This window comes from Stegastes partitus, unplaced genomic scaffold (genome assembly GCF_000690725.1).
Source record: "Stegastes partitus isolate 25-593 unplaced genomic scaffold, Stegastes_partitus-1.0.2 Scaffold43, whole genome shotgun sequence".
Classification (NCBI taxonomy): domain Eukaryota; kingdom Metazoa; phylum Chordata; class Actinopteri; family Pomacentridae; genus Stegastes; species Stegastes partitus.
The window spans coordinates 532,768-552,354 of NW_007577774.1; the positions used below are offsets into that span (position 1 = coordinate 532,768).

At 41.1% G+C, this 19,587-nt stretch overlaps 1 protein-coding gene across 1 annotated transcript; it reads right to left on the reverse strand.

The window, feature by feature from the left end:
- Positions 1 to 1,466: 1,466 nt before the first annotated feature.
- Positions 1,467 to 12,572, reverse strand: LOC103375221 (ras-related protein Rab-37). Its single transcript, XM_008305441.1, has 9 exons — positions 12,018 to 12,572; positions 10,813 to 10,923; positions 8,776 to 8,817; positions 6,683 to 6,749; positions 6,459 to 6,511; positions 5,987 to 6,052; positions 5,105 to 5,161; positions 4,956 to 5,032; positions 1,467 to 2,690 (listed from the first exon to the last, which is right to left on the reverse strand). Exons 1-9 carry the CDS (start codon positions 12,126 to 12,128, stop codon positions 2,585 to 2,587), a joined length of 690 nt encoding a protein of 229 aa, XP_008303663.1. The 5' UTR covers positions 12,129 to 12,572; the 3' UTR covers positions 1,467 to 2,584.
- Between the last annotated feature and the right edge of the window lie 7,015 nt (positions 12,573 to 19,587).

Sequence of the window (19,587 nt, forward strand, 5' to 3'; positions counted from 1 at the left end):
AATTACTTTCAGTCCTCAGTATTTTTTTTTCTTTTAGATTATGGCAAATATCTGTAAAATAGCATTTTGCTGTCTGACTTAAATACAGTTTAAAAACAACTGAAATTTTACTGTCAAATGTTAAAAAAGACCTGTATTTTTAAATTAATGTGGACATAACTCATAGTTTTGGAAATCATGTTATTTAATATTATATGTCATATAAGATTTTTTCATGTGATTCTATTAGATATTATTTGTAATTTCACAAAACAGGAAAAATCTGTAACCTGACTAAATTATTTTTTTAAAAATCTGTTAAAAATAGTTTTAAAGTTTTATTTAGATGCAAGATTACATTTATTGTCCCCACTGTGGTACAATCTGCCATAAATCATAATTTATTCCAGAACATTTTTACAGTTTTTCTTCCTTTTTAATTTTCTTGTTTTTTAAAATCATCTTAAGCACTTTTTTGTTTAATCTCATAACATTGGAGGATGATTTTTTTCTTTTTTTTAAGGTACGTCATCCTTGATGCCTGAAAAGCAAACTGAACTGCTGCTAGAAACAATATATTTTTTCCAAGTTAATTATCAGTAATCAAGTAAGACTTAGTTGCGGTTAGTTGCGGGCGTAGCTCTGATTAGATCAAATTAAATTATGCACAAATTATGTGGTTTGGGAGCCCTGCTTTCACTTTTCTCTTTCCAGTTAGAGATTCTATTCTGGCTATCTGCTCCCCTATCAGCGATACCAATCAGTTTTAAACTCCACAGTTTTCTGGATCCAGTCACCCCACAGCCCATCTGGCCCCTCAGAGATATGAGAGACAGCACAGTGAAAATAAATCCTGATAGGAAGCTGCTAAAAACCTCAGGCAGGATTTGACTTGTGAGCTGAGAAGACTACCAGACCTGATAAGAAGACAGCGAGAGGATCCCCCCAACACGCACAGCAGGGAGTTCAGTTTATCCAAATAATGAACGTTTGTTTTTTCACAGTGAAGCACAGAAAAAGCACAGACTCCTCAGTGAGTCTGCAGCGTGACTCATGCTGTGGATGGATGTGAGTGGGAGAAGAGGCGAGCTGCGTTCAGGTGTACAGTGAATCATGAATATGCTCAAGGTATATTATGTCCTCCAACTTCACCCAGCACACTAATGCAACCTCACTGCAAGCACAGCATGAACAAAAACACCACGATAGAGACATTGTGCATCCTTTTTAAAAAAAACAGTGTGCTTATATAATGGTATAAAATACACTCTAAAGTGTAGCATCAACATTTATTACTTGTCTAATTGATACAGCACTTTACTTTTTCTACTGGGTCACACTGGAGAATAAACAGGGCAGCTGCTGCCACACAGTGGCTTATTAACCTCAGCGCATCCTGTCATCCATCACTGACTTCCACCCCTTTTTCTCTAAAACCCCCAACACACACAGAGAAACACAGACAAGACAATAAAACGACGCCACGTACATTACAAAATATACTTTTTTTTTATATATAGTATGATAACAAAGCACTTTTTCATGGCACTTTGTGATCACTGTGACGCCTCAGAAGAGGGACAAACGTGACATTGAGCAGGTTTGACAAGCAAACATTCATAATGAACATTGTACAAAGAAACGAGTTTACACGATGCGGTGCGTGAACGAATACAGCTCTGGTACAGTCTAGACAACAACATCCATCATTAAAAGGAGACAACAATGTCTGGGAGTGCTGTGCTGTTGTTGTGTGAATGGTCAAAAAGGCAAACGGCATGCTGAGGAATCTGTAAGACATGGAGACAGTAAAAAATAATCTCTTTGTATGTGGCCTGGTGCAACAGCAGGATGATCCTCCAGCACAGTTACATGTACAGTACTTTGGATGAAGTTTCACTTGCCCTGAATTGAATGTACAGACAGACACACAGTGGGTGAGCGCCCTCAAAACGTTGGCTTTATTCTATCTAACAGCAGTACACATGTGAACAGACGGGATCATTTTAGCTACAATCTGACTGTGAGACTAAAGTCCACTTCTCAAACACACTAAATTCTCAAGGATTAAAGATGAAGACTGTAAGGCCAAAAGGGGTTCATTTCACAGCCTGGTAAAACTGGGATGGAACAAACTAAGAGCTGCATGGCAAAATGCTATATCCACACAGACGGTCACGCTGATGGCTCGTATAAACCTGCCGTTTATCAAGAGTAGAATGATAAATGTGTTTTGTCCCTGCAGATGGGTATAGCATTTCAGATTGTAACTCCTGACTTGTAGTTTGATACAACTGTCACCACAAAGACCACAAACAGTTCTACGCATGACATAAAAGATTTAAATTCACATTTCAGATTAAGGGATGGCAGTCAGTCCACATTTCATTCAGCCAAAAGCTCAGTGGAGAAGACGAGGGCGTCTGCTTCTCAGGGTTTGGTGCTGGGATTGGCTTTCATAAGAGAGAGCAGACGTTTTTACCTCCTTCCCACTCCCTCCCTCTATTCCTTTCTCCATCTTTCCTTATCTATGCATGTCTCTCTCTCTCTCTCTCTCTCTCTCTCTCTCTCTCTCTCTCTCTCTCTGCCTGGCATTCAGCATCAGCTACATGAGGCCACAGCAGCCAGTCTTGCGCTTCTGAGACTCGATGTAGTCATGAATCTGGAACTTGGGCTCGTTCGGCTGCTGCGTTGCTCTGTGCTTCAGCTCCCTGGCAGAAAAAGAGAGGGAGACACTGGAAGTTAGATACAGAGGGGGTGGATGTGTGGGAGGGAGCACAGACAGGGCGAGCAAATCAAGAAATATGAGAAAAGAAGAGGAAAAAAAAAAAAAGAGCAGGAGTGCTGTGTGCTGAGATTTTATCAAAATGCTCCTGGCGTGATATCATTTACTTCCACTTAAACCTGCCACCACATGAAGATAACAAATCATCAGCATTATTTCCTGGTGCAGCTCTGGGAATGCGCTTCATCAATAGCTCCTGCCATTCAGCGAGAAAGGTGTGTACACAAGGCAGTCAGTGAAAAACACAAATTACACAGTTGATGTTTGGAATCCACAGGGCGCCTCAGTCCCATCACGAGACAACGGGAACCAACACCCAAATTAGCTTAAAACAATTAGCGTGCATTAGCTGCAGGAGCGAGGCGGGGGCTTGAAAGCATCGAAGTCGAAGAAAAGCAGAAAAACACACAACCCGGAAAACAACAGCGGACTAAACTCGTTTACAACGAGTCGGCTGTGTGCGCGCAAAGCAGATTAAAACACAAACTCCAATAACTCAATTCTCAGCATTTATTACTCCAGAGGCCTGAGCTAAATTGAATTCATTTGTTTTTCAACTTTTCTATTACAAAACAGAGAAAGTTGCACAATTTAATGCAGTTTGTGGATAAATCAATTTTCTCACTGGAGAGGATTTCTTCTTTAAAAAGGAGACGCGGCTTATGAAGTGTAAAACGTTTGCTGTGGGAATCGCTTGCACACGACTGCACAGAAATGAGATAATGAAAATAACTTCTCTGTATTATCCCCAAGCAAAATCTGTAAGAATTCGGTTTTGTTCTGTATTTTAAAAAAGCAAAACAAACTATGATGCCTTGAATGAAAGACATCTGAATGACTCATTATACCTCCAAAAGTAAAAACTTTACACCTTCCTCTTTCAGATTTTGCTCCTAATCACATTTAACCAGTATTTCTAAAAGACAGCTTCATGCAGTGTTTTGTCAGATGCACAAGTTGTGACACATCAGAGCTGCTTCTAGCTGCTATATGATGGTGGGCAGGTGGAAATATGAGGTGGGCAACTTGGGCAGAAGGTTAGCAAAGTGGATGAGTCACCAGAGTGTTGCTGGTCTGAAGCCAGATCCTCACATCTCCTCCTTTAGGATTAGCATTTTCACACAAATAAACGTGATAAACTAAAACTCAGAGTTGAACTAACCTTTAGAAATCTTATTTGTTTCGATCTGAACACGAATTAAAGCATGTAATGCATTTGACTGTGTGATTTTTCCCGAGCAGTCTTTGTGCTTTTACTTGCTTTGCATGCTCCAAGAGACACTCTGCAGTGGGTGAATTTGGAGATGCCAATGCCCACCCAATTAAAAGTTAGTGATATTTTTCTGTGCGATTCGAACTTTTGATTAGGTGGGGAAGACACATTTGAATAAGCTAAGCCCATCTCTGCCTGTAATTACTGCACCAGTACATTTAAGCAGCTGTTCTGTGACCACAATACAACATTTGATACACTACAAGGCGCACTCTGACATTTTACCCATGTTTGATTAATTAACTTATTATTCTCAAACTATGAGCATTAAAAAAGCTGCTATGAAAGCCTACACTTTTCTAGGAAGACTCCCCACTAAACTTTATAAAGTGGCTGCTGGGATTTGCTCTGTGCAGGTTATTTTTACACCAAGTTGTTAAAAATATAATTGAATGTGGTGCATTATTTCTCCTTGCAGCAAATCAAAAGCACACAAAGGGTATGTCTTATATCTGATCCCCTAAAAATCCATATCCAAGAATCAAATGTTTAATGGAAAAATGAATAGCACTGCAAACAAAGTATGAAACGTTCAGGATATTGGCAACTGTAGCATCTCTTAAACCTCTTATTTTATCATTTGAGGGCAACAACTTGTAAACACCAATGATACCATAATCTTAATATGTTGTCATAGAAACAAAAAATTGGCTGTTTACACATCTAGCAGACTTATTGGTGCCTTTTCTGTGAGACAAGGTTATAAGTATGGTGAGAGAGAACCAAAACAATAAATCTGCAAACTATCAGCTTAAAGATGCTCCAGCGCTCAGCAGTGCAGAGGAGGACTGAGGAGCTGGATGATAGCCTTGTAGCCTAATGTGGGCTCATCATTGCAACTGGCTCCCTTTAGATTGCTTCTTGTCATTTCATCCAGTGTTAATATAAAATATTGAGCACAGCAGCTCTGAAACTTACTTTGCAATAGCATGAAAAGCCAGATCCACATTGACTCCTGTCTTCGCACTGGTCTCCATAAATGGCACTCCGTATTCCTAAGATGGAAAAAACATTAGAAAGAGTGCCCATTGTCGAGCAAATAACCACTTGAAGACATCCTCCATTACCTTTGCCAGCTTCTCTCCTTCCTCCGTCTTCACGACTCTCTCTGCAGCCATGTCTGACTGCAAGACAGGAGGAGAGAAAACAAGCAGAGGTGAGGGGTCACAGATTGGCCATGCCATTAGCTACAGTGATGCACCGGCGTGTCAGGCCCACGCGTCCTCTCATCCGCCGCCAGCTGCCGACCCTCAGCTCCTTCATACTGATGAGATGTCAGAAACTCCACCTAAAGCAGAAGAGCAGCGCTCCCACAGACTGATGCTGCCAGTCCTGCCGCGTTCACAGCAAATGATCTGAGCTGCAGCTACGTGACATCCACGACCCCTGAGACAAGTGAGTCCTCTCTGGGCCACCAGAGGGAGCTTTTAGATATATTAGCAATGACTGCTGGTTGCAATGAGACATGAACATTTCTCTCTACATCACCAGCAGCACTGTACAGAAAATGTCTCATGCATGGGGAGGCTTGAAGCAAATGAACAGCAGTTAGTGAGACAGTGTTTTGGAGTCATCCCTCCCAGTCAGAGTGATGAAATAACATTGGGTGATGGATTAAAAAAAAAAAAAAAAAAAAGAAGAATAAATGTGTGGATTCAAAGGCAGCACTTGTGTAAACAGACCAACTCTGGTTTCACAGACAAACGTGCACGTTAAAAACACAGTTCTGTGAAGACACACAAACACAATTAAGATAACGTTTCACTTGTAAATGTCACAGGAAGAGAGAGAGACTTTGCAGTCTTGCACATGTAGCACGGTGGAAGAATTTTCTGGCTTTTAAGCATTCACGTCTGCAAGGGTGCGATAAGAGCGTGTTAAAAATTGTGCTAAGGGACCAGTTATCCTCCCGATCTTTTATGTAACGACAAAAAGGAAGCAATGCTCACCTTGTTGCCGAGCAACATGATGACCACATCCTTCTGGGCATACTCGTGTATTTCAGTCAGCCAAGCCTTCAAAAGTAGAGAAGATGAGGAGGGGATGAGACGGAGAGATTGGTCTATTAACAAAACAAATATCCCCACTTGAAGGCATTTTCCTCCCCCCCTCCCCCCGAGGTGTGCATTATTAAAGTGCTCCAATAAATCACAATGACACTGAGTCACTCTTATCCTTCGACACTTTTATTGCTTTTCATTACAGAAACTAGTGCAGCCAAGCAAACGACAACATCATGTAATTTCTAAAGAGGTCCGTGAGAAAATGTTCGTGGCCTCCATAATGTTTTGCATGCAAATAGACAAAGTGTCACGTTGAGTCTGAGAAGGTTGAGGAAGTGAAAATGAAGAGAGAGCAGACACAAAGAGACGGGGTAAGAGAGAGTGAAAGTAGAAAGAAGTGAGTTCAAAACCGTCTTACCCTGATATTGTCAAATGATGGCTTGCTGGTGATATCATAAAGCAAAAGTAAAGCTGTAAAAGGAAATAGAAGAGCAGGTGTCACACTCATTCATGCATGAGCATGTGTTTTCTTTGCACATAATTGAAAAGCACATGTTGGAGCCAGTTTGCTCCTTTACCTACACTAGGAACTTCCCACACAGAGAGAGCATGAGGAAGTGGAATATAAAAAGCAAAGGTTACCCTGGGCATCTCTGTAGTAGGCGTGCGTTACACTGCGGAATCTCTCTTGGCCGGCTGTATCCCAGATCTGCGCAAGAAAACCACGTAATTACACAGCAGCCAGCATGGAAAAACATCCCCAACAATCCTCACAGTAAACCCACAATACTAAAGCAGAAACATAACATTATACTGTTCTACAAGGCTGGAATGCAGTAACTGTTTTTAGTCCAATTTTACTTCAGACCCCAATCTGACATATATATATATATATATATATATATATATACAATACTAACAAAAGACAAAAACCAAAATAAATTAAATGCATGCAAACATTTTTTATGCTTTGGCTGTTTCCTGTAATTGAAATATTTAAATTATATTCAATCTACATCTTCATAATTAAGTTTGCTATCGTACAGAATTATGCCATTATTCTGGCAGTTAGCCTAGCTTAGCAGCTAGTCCAAATAATCAAGCATTTTGAATCACCTGGTAGCAAATCCTGCATCAATCTGCCCAGTAAAGCTAACATTGAGTTAAAGGTTTAGTCAACATTTACCGAACACCTAAATTACTTTTTTTGTTTTTAAAATATGTTATGCTAATAGACAACACCCAAACCAAACAGGCAAACCAAAAGAGCTAAAATAAGTTAGGCTAAAGCTTGCTGCTAAAGCTAAAAGTTTTTGTTGTTGTGTTTTTGTTTTGTTTTTTAAATTCTACCGGTTTCCAGTTATTGACATATATATTAATTTTATTGAACTCTATTTATCTCAGTAATTCGGTTTGTTATCCCACGTAAATAATTCGCCATGCTAGTTCAGCTAGTTAGCCTAGCCTAGCAGCTACATCTGAAAACTGTACATCTTGAATCTCCTTGAAACAAATGCTATACTGTCTTTCCTTATAAAGCCCAGATTAAGATACACATTTAGTGAAAATTAAGTTAAGTCAGAACAGGGATTGTTTACTCTTTTTTTCTCTTTCATATGACACTGATACGGACACAAAATAAACCAAATAGGTGAAAGAAGAAAGCTAAATTTAGGTAGGCTAATTCGTGCTGCTACACTTAAAGGTTATTGTTCACTTCGTTTTACTTGTTATGCTTCTGTTGTTTCCTGTAATTAAAATATATCAATTGCAATAAACTTACATCTTAGTAATTCAGTTTTTCATCCTATATAAATAATAGTAATGCTAGTTATGCTAGCTAGCCTAGCTTAGCAGCTAATTCTGCAAACTGAACATCCTCAGTAAAACTGTAATGTTATTCTGCCCTATAAAGCCAAAATTAAGCTACACATTTAGTCAAAATTTAGTTAAGACCACAATATGACTTGTTAACTTCAGTTTAAACACATAAAAAAAGCTATGCCAAACACTAGCTATTAGGCTATGTCAAACAAAATAGCTTGAAATTAATCAAACAACTAACTGCTAAGGCTTTTTTTTTCTTCCAAAAGCCCCTATCCTGTTTCCTAAATCTGTATTATAGAGAATAAAAATAGCTAAACTCGTAAAAAAAAAAAATTAAAAATTAAAAAGTAAGCAAAAAAGGTAGCCTGAATAGTAGACTAACAATGTCAGTGAGTAAAATAATTTCTCCAGGAAGATATAAAACTGAACATATGACAGCCCATCCTCCTGCTACAACCCTTTTCCTGCAACTGCAGATTTCCTGTAGTAACGTCTCTTTGCAGGACAGTTTCAGCTCATGGTGCCACAGTCTGTCTTGGAATTAATCACAGGATTCTATCAGGTGCGAGGCTCGTGCAAGACAAGAGAAGCTGAGGATTTACTCAAGCTAGCAAAGGAATCTAATTTTGCCACCTCCCACTCAGAGCTGAATGAACAGGTCATGATGATAGATGGGTATGTGCCTTAGATTAACAGCATGCTGTTGGCACGTAACCCTGCAGAGTCCTTTATACTGCCACAATATCAGGCTTTAATTGGATTGGCAATGGCAACAATTACAGTTAAATTTAAAGCATATCTGGATTAACCATTTCATGAAATTACCTCACAGATATTTTTAACCAACAGCTGACAAAGATTGATCTGAAATGTAGACATTGTCTTACAAAAAGGGTGCATGCTCTCACCTGGAGTTTGACTTTAAAGTTGTCGACATCTACCACTTTATTCTATGGAAACAAGAAGAGCAGTGAGAGACAGTTCACCATATGCTTGAGAGGCTGGAGTGCTGTGAACGTGGCACAGAAAAGAATGACGAACATCACAGCAGACTAAAAAAGCTCAGAGACTCGCCGTGCGGCAAAAGAAACAAGGCAACTAAAAGTGGCTTTGAATGCTGGCGGAGAAAGTAATTTGCAACACCCACACAACAACAAGGTCCTGGGATTAGACTTAATTACACAACAGTGAGAAAGACGACTGGCAGCATAACAACTGACTCCCCCGTTAATTTCCTGCAGCCCCGTAGGGGTGCCCTCTGATTTTCTGGAGCAAAGACATGTCTAAAATAGTTTAGGTACCTCACCTAAAAAAGACTCAGTGTTGTGACTGTTCAATATGTAGAAAGAGAAAAACAAACAAAAAATAAATAAATCTGAGAGTAGAAGACAAAGGTGGCAACAACAGCAAGGTAACATCCATGTGCCACCTGTATGGACTGCTTCATGGACTATTTAGAGGTTTTTTTTAAAATGTTACTCTCACCTGCAGCAACTAACTAGGCCACAGTTATATTTCAACTTTGCACAGCAACAACCACCAAACAGGGAGAGGAAGTAAGTCTAGCAAATGCACTTCCTGAATCACTTCATAGCTTTGTGTCAGTGACAGGTCATCACAAACAGCCCCTGCCTTTTCCGGCCCAAAAAGCAAAAACAAGCCCTCAAAGAAATGCAGAAAAAGCTGCACAGTAACAAAAGGAACCACTGCGACATGTGCAAAGCCGTCACTGGCAACACGAGCTGCCACCTGCTGAATCCTCAGCCTTGGCAGAATGGACATGGTTCAACCCCTGCATTAGTTGCCATGGGTTTCCATTTTTCCCCCAATTATGACGTGAGAGGAGCCTGCATGCTGAGTAACTGCTACAAGGAAGCATGCCGAAAATAGACCGGCCATGTTACAAGCTGCCACAACAGTCTGCCTGCCTATCCATGCACAGTGGACGACCTCAGCATATTGACTCAACTGTTATCTCAGATTACTCGGAAGCTTTCGTCTCCTTTTCATAAACAAACACAAAGGGTAATTGCTTACATTATCACCAGCCATTCTGAATGAATAGTGTGACACTGAATCCATCATGTTTTTTGTTGTTGTTTTTTAATGAATGCATGTGTAATCCATTGTCACTTGTCTTTTTTAATGCATTTTATGAATTCATTCTAGCCACAGTACCTGTTGCTTTCACTTAAGTGGAGACAAAGTGAAATGTTCATGCCTCTGAATAGAGAGTGTCCATATATCTGTCAGACATCCATTATGTTCCGTCACTGCCATTCAAAGAACGCACTGCATCACTTTGGCTAATGCAACACAATTTCCTCCTCAAACCAGCCACTCTTACTTGACTTGTCATTAGTGTGTGTTTTGCTATGATTGGAGGAAAACGGGAGGTTGAGGAGGGGGAGCCTGTCCACTTGTTCCTAACAGCCTGTTTGTGCCAGTAAAAGGAAGATTTACAGTAGAAATGTGTTTAAAATTCAGCAGCAGTCACTGTGTGGGTATGTGTGTGCACATGAGGTGCACGTCTGTCAGCAGGGTGACTCCTTCAGGACTGAGCAGAGCTGCAGCCAATCTTTCCAGGAGACAGAGACGTGGGCAGGAATCTGCCAAGACATTTATGAGGCCGTCCACGGCGCCTAGCAGCACAAGTGGTCTGTGAACTTGACTGATTGGTGAGAGGATTCGTACATTGGGTGCCATCATCGCAGAATGATGAAGAGCTCATCGTGGAAATTAGGTGATAATTGGCTCGATGTCAGTCCGCGCAAATGGATCTCTTGGTGTTTTGTAAATATCATTAGATTGTTTTTCAGATGTAAAATATTTCCTCAACAGGAATATAACACAAACAACAAGCCATTAATGGCACACACAGAAATAATGAACATCACAATGACTCATTCAGTGAGACTAGGACTGCTCTGCAGCATCTCTCTCACCCTAAAGTCTATTCCAACGGTGGCTATAAAGTTGCCTCCCAGAAATGCCCCGTCTTTAAAGCGCACCAAGACGCACGTCTTCCCCACGGCTGAGTCTCCCAACAGCATCACCTGGAGCAAACCCACCACCAGAGAAGAAGACAACAGGTTACAGCTGGTCAAAGACATCACTGACAGCCTACACATAAAGGCAGAGTGAACATAAAAACACCCTGAAGAGGAAATTAAAGCTGACAGATGTGTTGCATAAATTATTTTGTAATCGAGAAGGACTATTTCACAAATGGGATCACATTATCTGATGACCATATTGTGCAATATTTCCTTTTGGTAAGCTGTTATTATGTGTCAGCTTGCTTAACAAAAAATGTGGTGAATACAGTTACAGTTCAGTACAGACAGTGTTGTGATCCACCGTGGACTTATCCGCCACCAACATGTGACACTCTGCCAGAACTAGAGAGGGGATTCAAGATGTTTGCAGCCAACTCTGTAATTTTACTCTCATTTTCCAGCATGCATCCCTTCTCCAAAACTAATCAATATAATTAGAACAGGATGTGCAATTATACAATCAATTCAGCAGCATGTGATGAAAATATCAGATGCTGCTCACACAGCTCAGAGTCGTAGCTGCATAAAACATGAAGTGTAAATGTAGATAATAATACAATTAAACTTAAATGTAACTTTTTCATCTGTTTGTTCTTAATGAATAGTCAGATGTATGCCTGTGCAGCCTTTTTTTTTTTTCTTTAAAAAAAATAAGAAATTAATTGAAGGGTTTGCAAGGAGCAACAAGTTCCACCCTTGGCAAATATTTGAATCAGTAAGGGCAGACAAAGACATTTACAGGCTCAGAGAGACTTCATAGTGACAAAATGAAACCATCAGGTCGATGACTTGCTTGGTTAACAGTACACAAACAGTGACCATAGCCTGTTTAACAAGGAAAATGAATAAAGACACACCAATCAGCTGGTAGTTAATGGTTTTCACTTGACATTAGCAGAGAGCGCTGCACATTCTCCAGATGTGAAGAGTCAATAATCATGTTGTTGCTGCTGCAGGAACACCCAGTTGGTTCAGTGCCAAACCTACAGTGTAAATTTTACGCACCTGTTCCACCAGAAGAACCACAAAGAAAGGACAAAAAAAAGAAAGAAAAGAAACCCAACGCACATGACAATAAAGGAAATACACACCTTGAAAGCAATATCATAATACTCGTTAATAGAAGCGCATCTCTCCAACACATATTTTGACGTGCCGTTTTTAGTCTGCTTGTCCGTCAACGATGTCTTTCTCGTGGACATCGCAACGCCAAGAAAGGCTGCGAGAGCCGCACACACAGTTATCTCCGAGATGTGTCCAAGAAAGACGCGCACGGTGTCTGAGAGATCTCCGTCGCGCACTCAGTCCCGGTGTCCGCCAACCTCCAGCCCCTCTGCTCGCATACTGCGTTGGTTCTGGGCACAAAAATGATCACTGGGCGCTTTCCAAGGAAAAAAAACAAAACAAAACACAAACACAAATCACACCTTCTTGTCACTGTCAAAACACTGAAGCGACGATCAAAACTTGAAGAGAAGCGACGGCGGCGCCTCAGCGTCTACATCCAGCAGTCAAGAAAGCAGTAATGACAAACAGGCGGAAACATTTCTGTGAATCTGCAGAGCGGAGCGGTGCATCCTGGCGTGGGCAGATGATTAACTGAGTGGCTGTGTGAGGACGTCGACAGCTCCGGCATGTATTTTCTTAGGAGTGGAGGAGCGACCGCGCGTCTTTCATGCTGACACCGTCCCCTCGGTGGCTGCAGGGGTCAGTCGCGCTTATGGCTGACTCATCTGCCACAGGTGGTGCTCATTGAGAGGTTCTTCAAAGAGTCACACACCCGGAAAGGAGGCAGGAACATGAACTACGACCCATCAGTTTAAATTATAAATGACATTGATTTGATCAGGAAGATGAATAAACTGTCATCGAGGTGAACACATCCGTGCGTAAAGCTGTTCCATCATTTGTGCGCAAACCTTAGCCAAACATCCTTACCCACAAATTACGCGTCCTTTAATTCAGTCTTACCGAGATGCATTCAAAGCCATTTTATATCATCATAAAGTGCTCTCAATCCTTGGTTATTTTCCTCATCAACCCATTTACTAAAATTATCCCTCTTCACAGCAGACAAATCAACAATCATCCAAGACTCCTTTTGTTGAGATGATTCTATAAATACCACCATTTAATTAGCATGTCATACATGTCTAAAATGGTTTCACTGAGACTCCTTCTCCCAAGTAAGTCTGAAAATGCTGCAGTGTTTGTCTCCCCCTAGTGTTCCAGTCAACAGGGTGAACATCTCCAATCTCTCTTTGTGTGGAGACAAGACCAATGAGACACGGTCAGAGATCATTTATGTTATATAACTGACATGCAATCTCTTGTTCATACATGGACTCATCACTCCCTGTCAGCGGCATCTGCGGGCAACATCTCACCCTCTGGCATGAATAATGGCCAAACATTTATTTGTATATGGAGCTGAGTGAGTGATTTCATTCTGAGCGGGGTCACAGAAATGTTAGAGCTCAAAGAGGCGCTGTGAACAAGGTGAGTCAATTCAACATTTCAGATGATATCAGCTAAGCTGTCAGTCACAACAGCAAATTAACTCCCAGATATGCTGCGTTTTCTTGTAACTGCCTGTTTTTCTACTTCATTATTTATTGTAAGGAAGCAGCGAGTAGGAGACACATCTAAAGTATCTCAGACGGAGAGAAAGAAGCTGAAAAACACTTAAACATAGAAGGTGAAAATTTATTCCAGCTGGCTAAGCACAACTCATGAAACAGCAAGGATGAAGGCTGGAGGAGTTTCTCCCCTTGTGTGCTTTCAAGGAACTTCATTTTGATCATCTCCACCAGACTCTATCAAAGTGACACCTGAAGACACCAACAGAAACATTATCAAGGCGTTTTTTGCAGGCACCGTCTTTCCCTTGACTTTAAATCCATCAGACGTATGCAGAACTACTTTTTTTGTTTTTTCGCAGTGCATTTTGCTGCAGGGTTTTTGAACCTTGAATCATGCACTTATGCTAATGTGAAATGGCAAAGCCAATTTTATACCTTCTCACAGATTTCTGTCTCCTCAGCGCCGCACTAAAGGCGATGACACAAAGCCAAAGTTATCAGTGTCGCAGCAGAAAAATCTAAATGGGGCCTTGCATCTCTCCTGCTTTTGCCTCCACTTGCCACACAGCCTAAACCCCCCCTCCCCAAAAAAGTTGTCACAAAGCATAAAATCAGTCTTGTTTAAAACCGCTTTGTTGCACATATCCAGCAGCAAACAGCCCGCTGCCATGACATTCATTAGTTGTGGTCTCTTTGCAGTAATTTAATCATAGCATTGGCATCATTAGCCATAATAATGCACCCTCTATCAAGCAACTCCTCCCCCCACGATCAGAGTGTTACGGATTGTAATGAATGCAGTGAGAAAATGCAACATCCCACACTGGAGAGCACCACTGATTCACTTCACTGACACACTGAGGAAGCCAAACACTCCTCAGAAACAGGGAGGATTTGCTCAGCTGTTATGTCACAACTTGAGCACAAACAGCCCATCGCCGTGACATGTCCTTCTCACCCGGGTGAAGTCAACAGTGTAACGAGAGGGGGGAGGAGAAAACACAGGGAAAGGGTGAGCAAAGGCAGGAAGATGAGTGAGCCAAAACAAATTGAGGATGTGTGGAGGAGAGGAAGCGTGGACTCACTGTGAAGTCAATGCCGACGGTGGAGGTGAAGGACCCCGCGATGAACTTGCCCTGGTCGTACTGAGCCAGCAGAGAGGTCTTGCCCACGCCGCTGTCTCCCACCAGGATCGTCTGCAGAGAGATTGAGGCCACATCAGTGATCCAGGCTGCACGGCTGCCTGAGGCCCGAACACAGCGTAGGTTACTGTATGTGTTCGTCTGCTGCTCAGTTTGCGGATCTGTCTGCTGTGATGCTTTGTGACAGCTGGAGGTTGGTTCAATGTCTTCAAGAGGGAAGGACAATGTGGACGGGTGACCTGGGAGCGATAATGGGAAAATGTTTGCATTTGGGCCTGAAACTCTATGTCATGTTGGGTTGATGTTCTTCCTCCTTTAGGGGAAGACAAACCACCGCTATCAGTGGTGGAAAAACAGCTAAATACATCTCCTCCAGTACTGCACTAAAGTACACTTCTTGTACTTTGCTTGAGTATTTTCAGTTTCTGATACTTTATACTTCGACCCCACAACAATCCAGAGCCAAACATTATACTTGTGCTTCCACTACAGTTATTTGATATTCCATTGAATGATGCAAATATAATAATCAACAAATTTTAATGTGTTGCTGTTGGATTAAGACTGTGCCATAAATGTATCAATATCAGCTTCACATTTACCAGAAGCAACATTAGAATGACGAGTCTAATTTAAATATATCATGATTCTGAAATTGGTGCTTTAGGCAAATACTTCTGCACGCTTACATAAGTAAAAATTTGAATGCAGGACTTTAACTTGTATTTTTACACTGTGTTATTGTTACTGGTACATAAGTACAAGAACTGATAACTTCTTTCACCACTGCTCATTTTTAAACATATCCACCAGCAGCAGTGGAAAGTACATTAACTCAAGTACGATATGCTGCTGCCATTACAGCATAGAGTCTGTGTGGATACATCTCAGTCAGTCTTGCACTTCTGGACCCTATAATTTCACATTTATCGTTGCAAAATTGTTCAGGCTCTGTCTGGTTGGATCCCTCATGGAGATTGTGAGTAAACAGCCTTTTTCAAGTCCAGCCACAAATTCTCAGTTGGATTGAGGTCTGGACTTGGGCTCGGCCACTCCAGAACGTGCACCTTGTTGTCTTTAAACCAGTACTTTGCTGCAATCAGTTTACCCTTTAACTCTACAATCCTTCTGCTGCCTTCATCTGCTGCAGAGAAGCAACCCGACACCATGATGCTGCCTTGGTGGCCTCCCTCACTCGTCTCCTTCTTGCACGTCACTCAAGGCTGATTTGCAGATGTAGCATAAAACCAAAACAAGTACTAGTTAAATCATTAACAACATTTACAGCCTGAGAGAAGTAACTTTGATTTGTGGTATTTTAAAAAGTTTCAGAATTTTTACATCATATTTTATTGATGGAAACAATGTAAATACAATCGAATTACACAATTTCTGAACTGTGATCTTGGCTGATTATAGTTGCCTATTTTTTGCAATCTAATCACATAATCCTAGTTATGGTAGTCTGTTATATTCAACCCAGTTCTCAGAGTATGCAAGCTGGACGTTTGCACATTACATTACTGATAGATGGACCATAACTAGCTTCCAAACTAGTTGCTATAATCACAAAACTTACTCAAATGAATGCTTAGTCGTCCACTTTCCTCAGTTCAAGCCTCCTAAGCTATGCATGTACAACAGTCAGCATACATCTGAGTACTTTTATTAACAAGTACTCGGAGCGGTGGTGGCTCATGACTGACCACCACAGCTCTGGACGTGGACTTCAACTGGCCCCGTCGCCATGGATCTCTGACGGTCTGACTGGGGGCTGTGGTGTACCCGGCCTGGAGCTCCTTGGCAGCAGATGCTTGCCTCTTTTGTTGACATTTATCACCTCAACACCCTCCTCCCCGGCACACACACACACACACAACTCTCCCTCCATTTGCAGGCCCGACTCCACTGCCTGCCTCTTATCTGCAGTCTCAAAGAGCCCACATAGGGCGCAGAGTGACAGCCTGCAGCTCCCCGCCGCTCACACTGCGTTTACTTTAATCGCTGACATTCATGTTCTGCACATTCGATTTGCTCTTCCCGTTAAAAACCCAACTCGATGACACTTTGAGCAGATACACAGGATGAGGCTATCGAAGTGGATTTAACTGGCTCTTTGAGGATGCGGCCTTCTGAAAACGCTGAGCAAAGCAGCAATCTCTACACTGCAAATATGGAAAAAAGCTTCAGAAATGCAGCAAAAATAAACAGTGACCTTTTCAAAGGAAACGCATAGAATATGAATATTCCTCACACATGAGGCTTTTATTTCTGAGCAGCAGATACTAAGTGTTTGCAGAGGTCGACTGCAGACGGTGGGAGTAAGAACAAGTGGAAATTGTTGTTAATGTACAAATGATGCAAAGTGGAGGCGAGGTTCTCTGCGGACGACTCTTTGCGAAGGAGAAGTTTCGCAGTGTTTAGGTGGATTATGTGAAATCAACACATTACTATTTAATGCCTGTTACATCAAATTTTGATGTTGGCGTGTAAACATCCTCAAGACTGCTGGAAGAAGAGAGCAGCAACACAGAGGAAGCCTGTCTCCACTAAGCACATGGGAACTGATGGCATGTATGGATGGAGGTGGGGGTTTGCCGTGGCAAGAGGGGTGGAGATGCTAACGATGTCTCCATGGCAACATGAGATGATGAGTTTATCAGCATAACCCAAGACTCTCATATACAGTATGTTTCAGTGGATCCAAAAATAACCAGGTTTTTTCATTTTTGGACATCTAATTCTTGCACTGCCGTGTTCACACATATTCTATATTTTTAAGAGCATTAATTTATTTTAAGACATTTAAATTACCAGTTAAGAAAAAGGAGAGTTCGGGTTTGTCCTCATATACGAGCAGTGCTGTATGGATCCTCCTAAAAACAGCGTCTTTCCCAACCAGGAGATGACAATGTAATTATGCTGCAAATGTCTTCACCTGCAGACAACTTTACATTAAGCCGTCACAGAATCTTTATTCTTAATGTAAAACTCAGCCGAGCACATCATCCTGCTTTCCGTCTTGCATAACACTGAGCAGTTTTAAATAAGACTGAACTGGTGTTTTTTGTGCATTAGAGTGCGTATTTATCATTCTCTAGTTTCTCCTCGAAGCAGTTTCTTGTCACAAATTTTCATGTAGGACTTAGAAATTTACAGGATATTTAGGGAGCTGGGAGCCAACTGGCTCATTTCAGCCTGCAAAGAGTTGGAGCCATCAGTATCTTGCGTGCACTGTAGTTTCTGGCAGGTTAAAACTGGGCAAAATGACAAATACAACCACGAATTTAATTAGTGAGTGTTCTCGGCTCACCACAACGCAATACTTGTCTCTCAAATGCTCAGTAATTAAATTATTGAGGCTCTTGAAACATCGAGAGGGATCAAATCATGAGAGGACGAAGCAGCAAAATATACAATCTGTGAGTCTTACAAAAAGCAAACCTTTATTTGTCTTAATTTGTAGCCAATAATAAGGGAAAACAAGTAAAACCGATCTTTTGTCTGGACACGACTTGTACCACATAATTACTGTATTCTGTGTGTGTTCTGTGAACAAGTGTAATTGTGCATCGAAGTGAAGAATGACTTGGCATGCGGTCACACACACAGAGGATTATGTGCTGTATCAATAACAGCAGCAAAACAGCTTCAGGTGAGGATTTTAAAGTGAAAAAAAGGTCAACAAAATGCTGAAAAGATTTTCTGGAAAAACACATTTGAAGCCCTGCTGATGGTCGAAAATCTCCCAAATGCAAAAATAGTTTATCTGTATACAGCAAAACTAACGCATTGTTGTGATGATTAAAAGTAGAAAACAGCTGAAATCTCTGTTAATCTTTCTGTATACTGAGGTGCCTATTTGAGTTAGTAATTGTACTAGCTTGTACTTTCATACAATTTATTTTCAGCAGTGGTTCCCACAAAAGTGTCATTATTAAATAAAACATGACACAAGATGAAAGAGTCATTGCCGGTATTAAAATATGTCAATATCAAAAGCAGACTTTTGAAATTGGGCAATTTCAACAATTTCTTACATATTTGTACAAATCATGTTTTTTTTTCAGATCAGAATTTTTCATCTATTTATCATTTTCATTTTTGAATGTCCATGGCACTTTGGTGTCCCACAGTTTGCAGCTTTTTCCCTGTCGCACGTATGACGTAAAGTACGGTTACTCTCCTGCAGTAAAAACAAAAGTCACCATAAACACATCCATAAATAATGAGGTCATTTACAAAGTCTTCTGCAACAGGCTCCCTAATGATACATAGAAAGACAGACGGAAAGAGAGCTATTAATGTACCTTATGTGTTAGTTCTTCATTATAAGGGAAGATGTCTGACGTTGGCGTCTGTCCGTCCTCGGCAGACGACCCGTACGCGCTGTCCGAGGAAACCATCTTCACCTCCTCCTGTGGCTTCGTTTCACAGACATCACACATTCTGTTCCTTTTAAATCTCTACAAATTTTTGCTACGAACAGAGGAGACCCTGCAGGTGAACTAAACCTTCCAACTTCCTCTCCACCTTTTGTGTGCAGTCACTATCTCTACCCCTCCATCCATGCATGTCTGTGTGGGTTATATCTCGTGCAAATACGTAAAAACCACTGTGAATCATGTAGGAAAGCATGCAGAAACCTAAATATTTATATGTTTTGGTTAGAGATTAACATGAAAATGTAGCTTACAGTATTTATGAAGTGATCCATGTCGAGCTTTCCTACAAGGAAGTGACAAAGAGGCGTTCAGCACCCTGGAGAGCGCCTCTCCCCCTCATAAATACGTCCTATCATCTGCTTTTAAGGAGAAAGCTCTTATAAAATGTATTGAAAACAGTGAATTTGCAATTGAAAACCCCCCAAGAATAAGCACCGTGATTAAACTAGATTCAAATGCACACATGTGAAAGATGAGAAAGAATAAAAGGAA

Bases quoted from the DNA above. Each gene is read 5' to 3' on its own strand.
- LOC103375221 (XM_008305441.1), bottom strand. From the start codon at position 12,128: ATGTCCACGAGAAAGACATCGTTGACGGACAAGCAGACTAAAAACGGC. The intron at 6,512-6,682 runs GTAACCTTTGCT...TTCCTTTTACAG, and splicing joins CTACTACAGAGATGCCCAGG to CTTTACTTTTGCTTTATGAT. The intron at 6,053-6,458 runs GTAAGACGGTTT...CTACTTTTGAAG, and splicing joins CATCATTTGACAATATCAGG to GCTTGGCTGACTGAAATACA.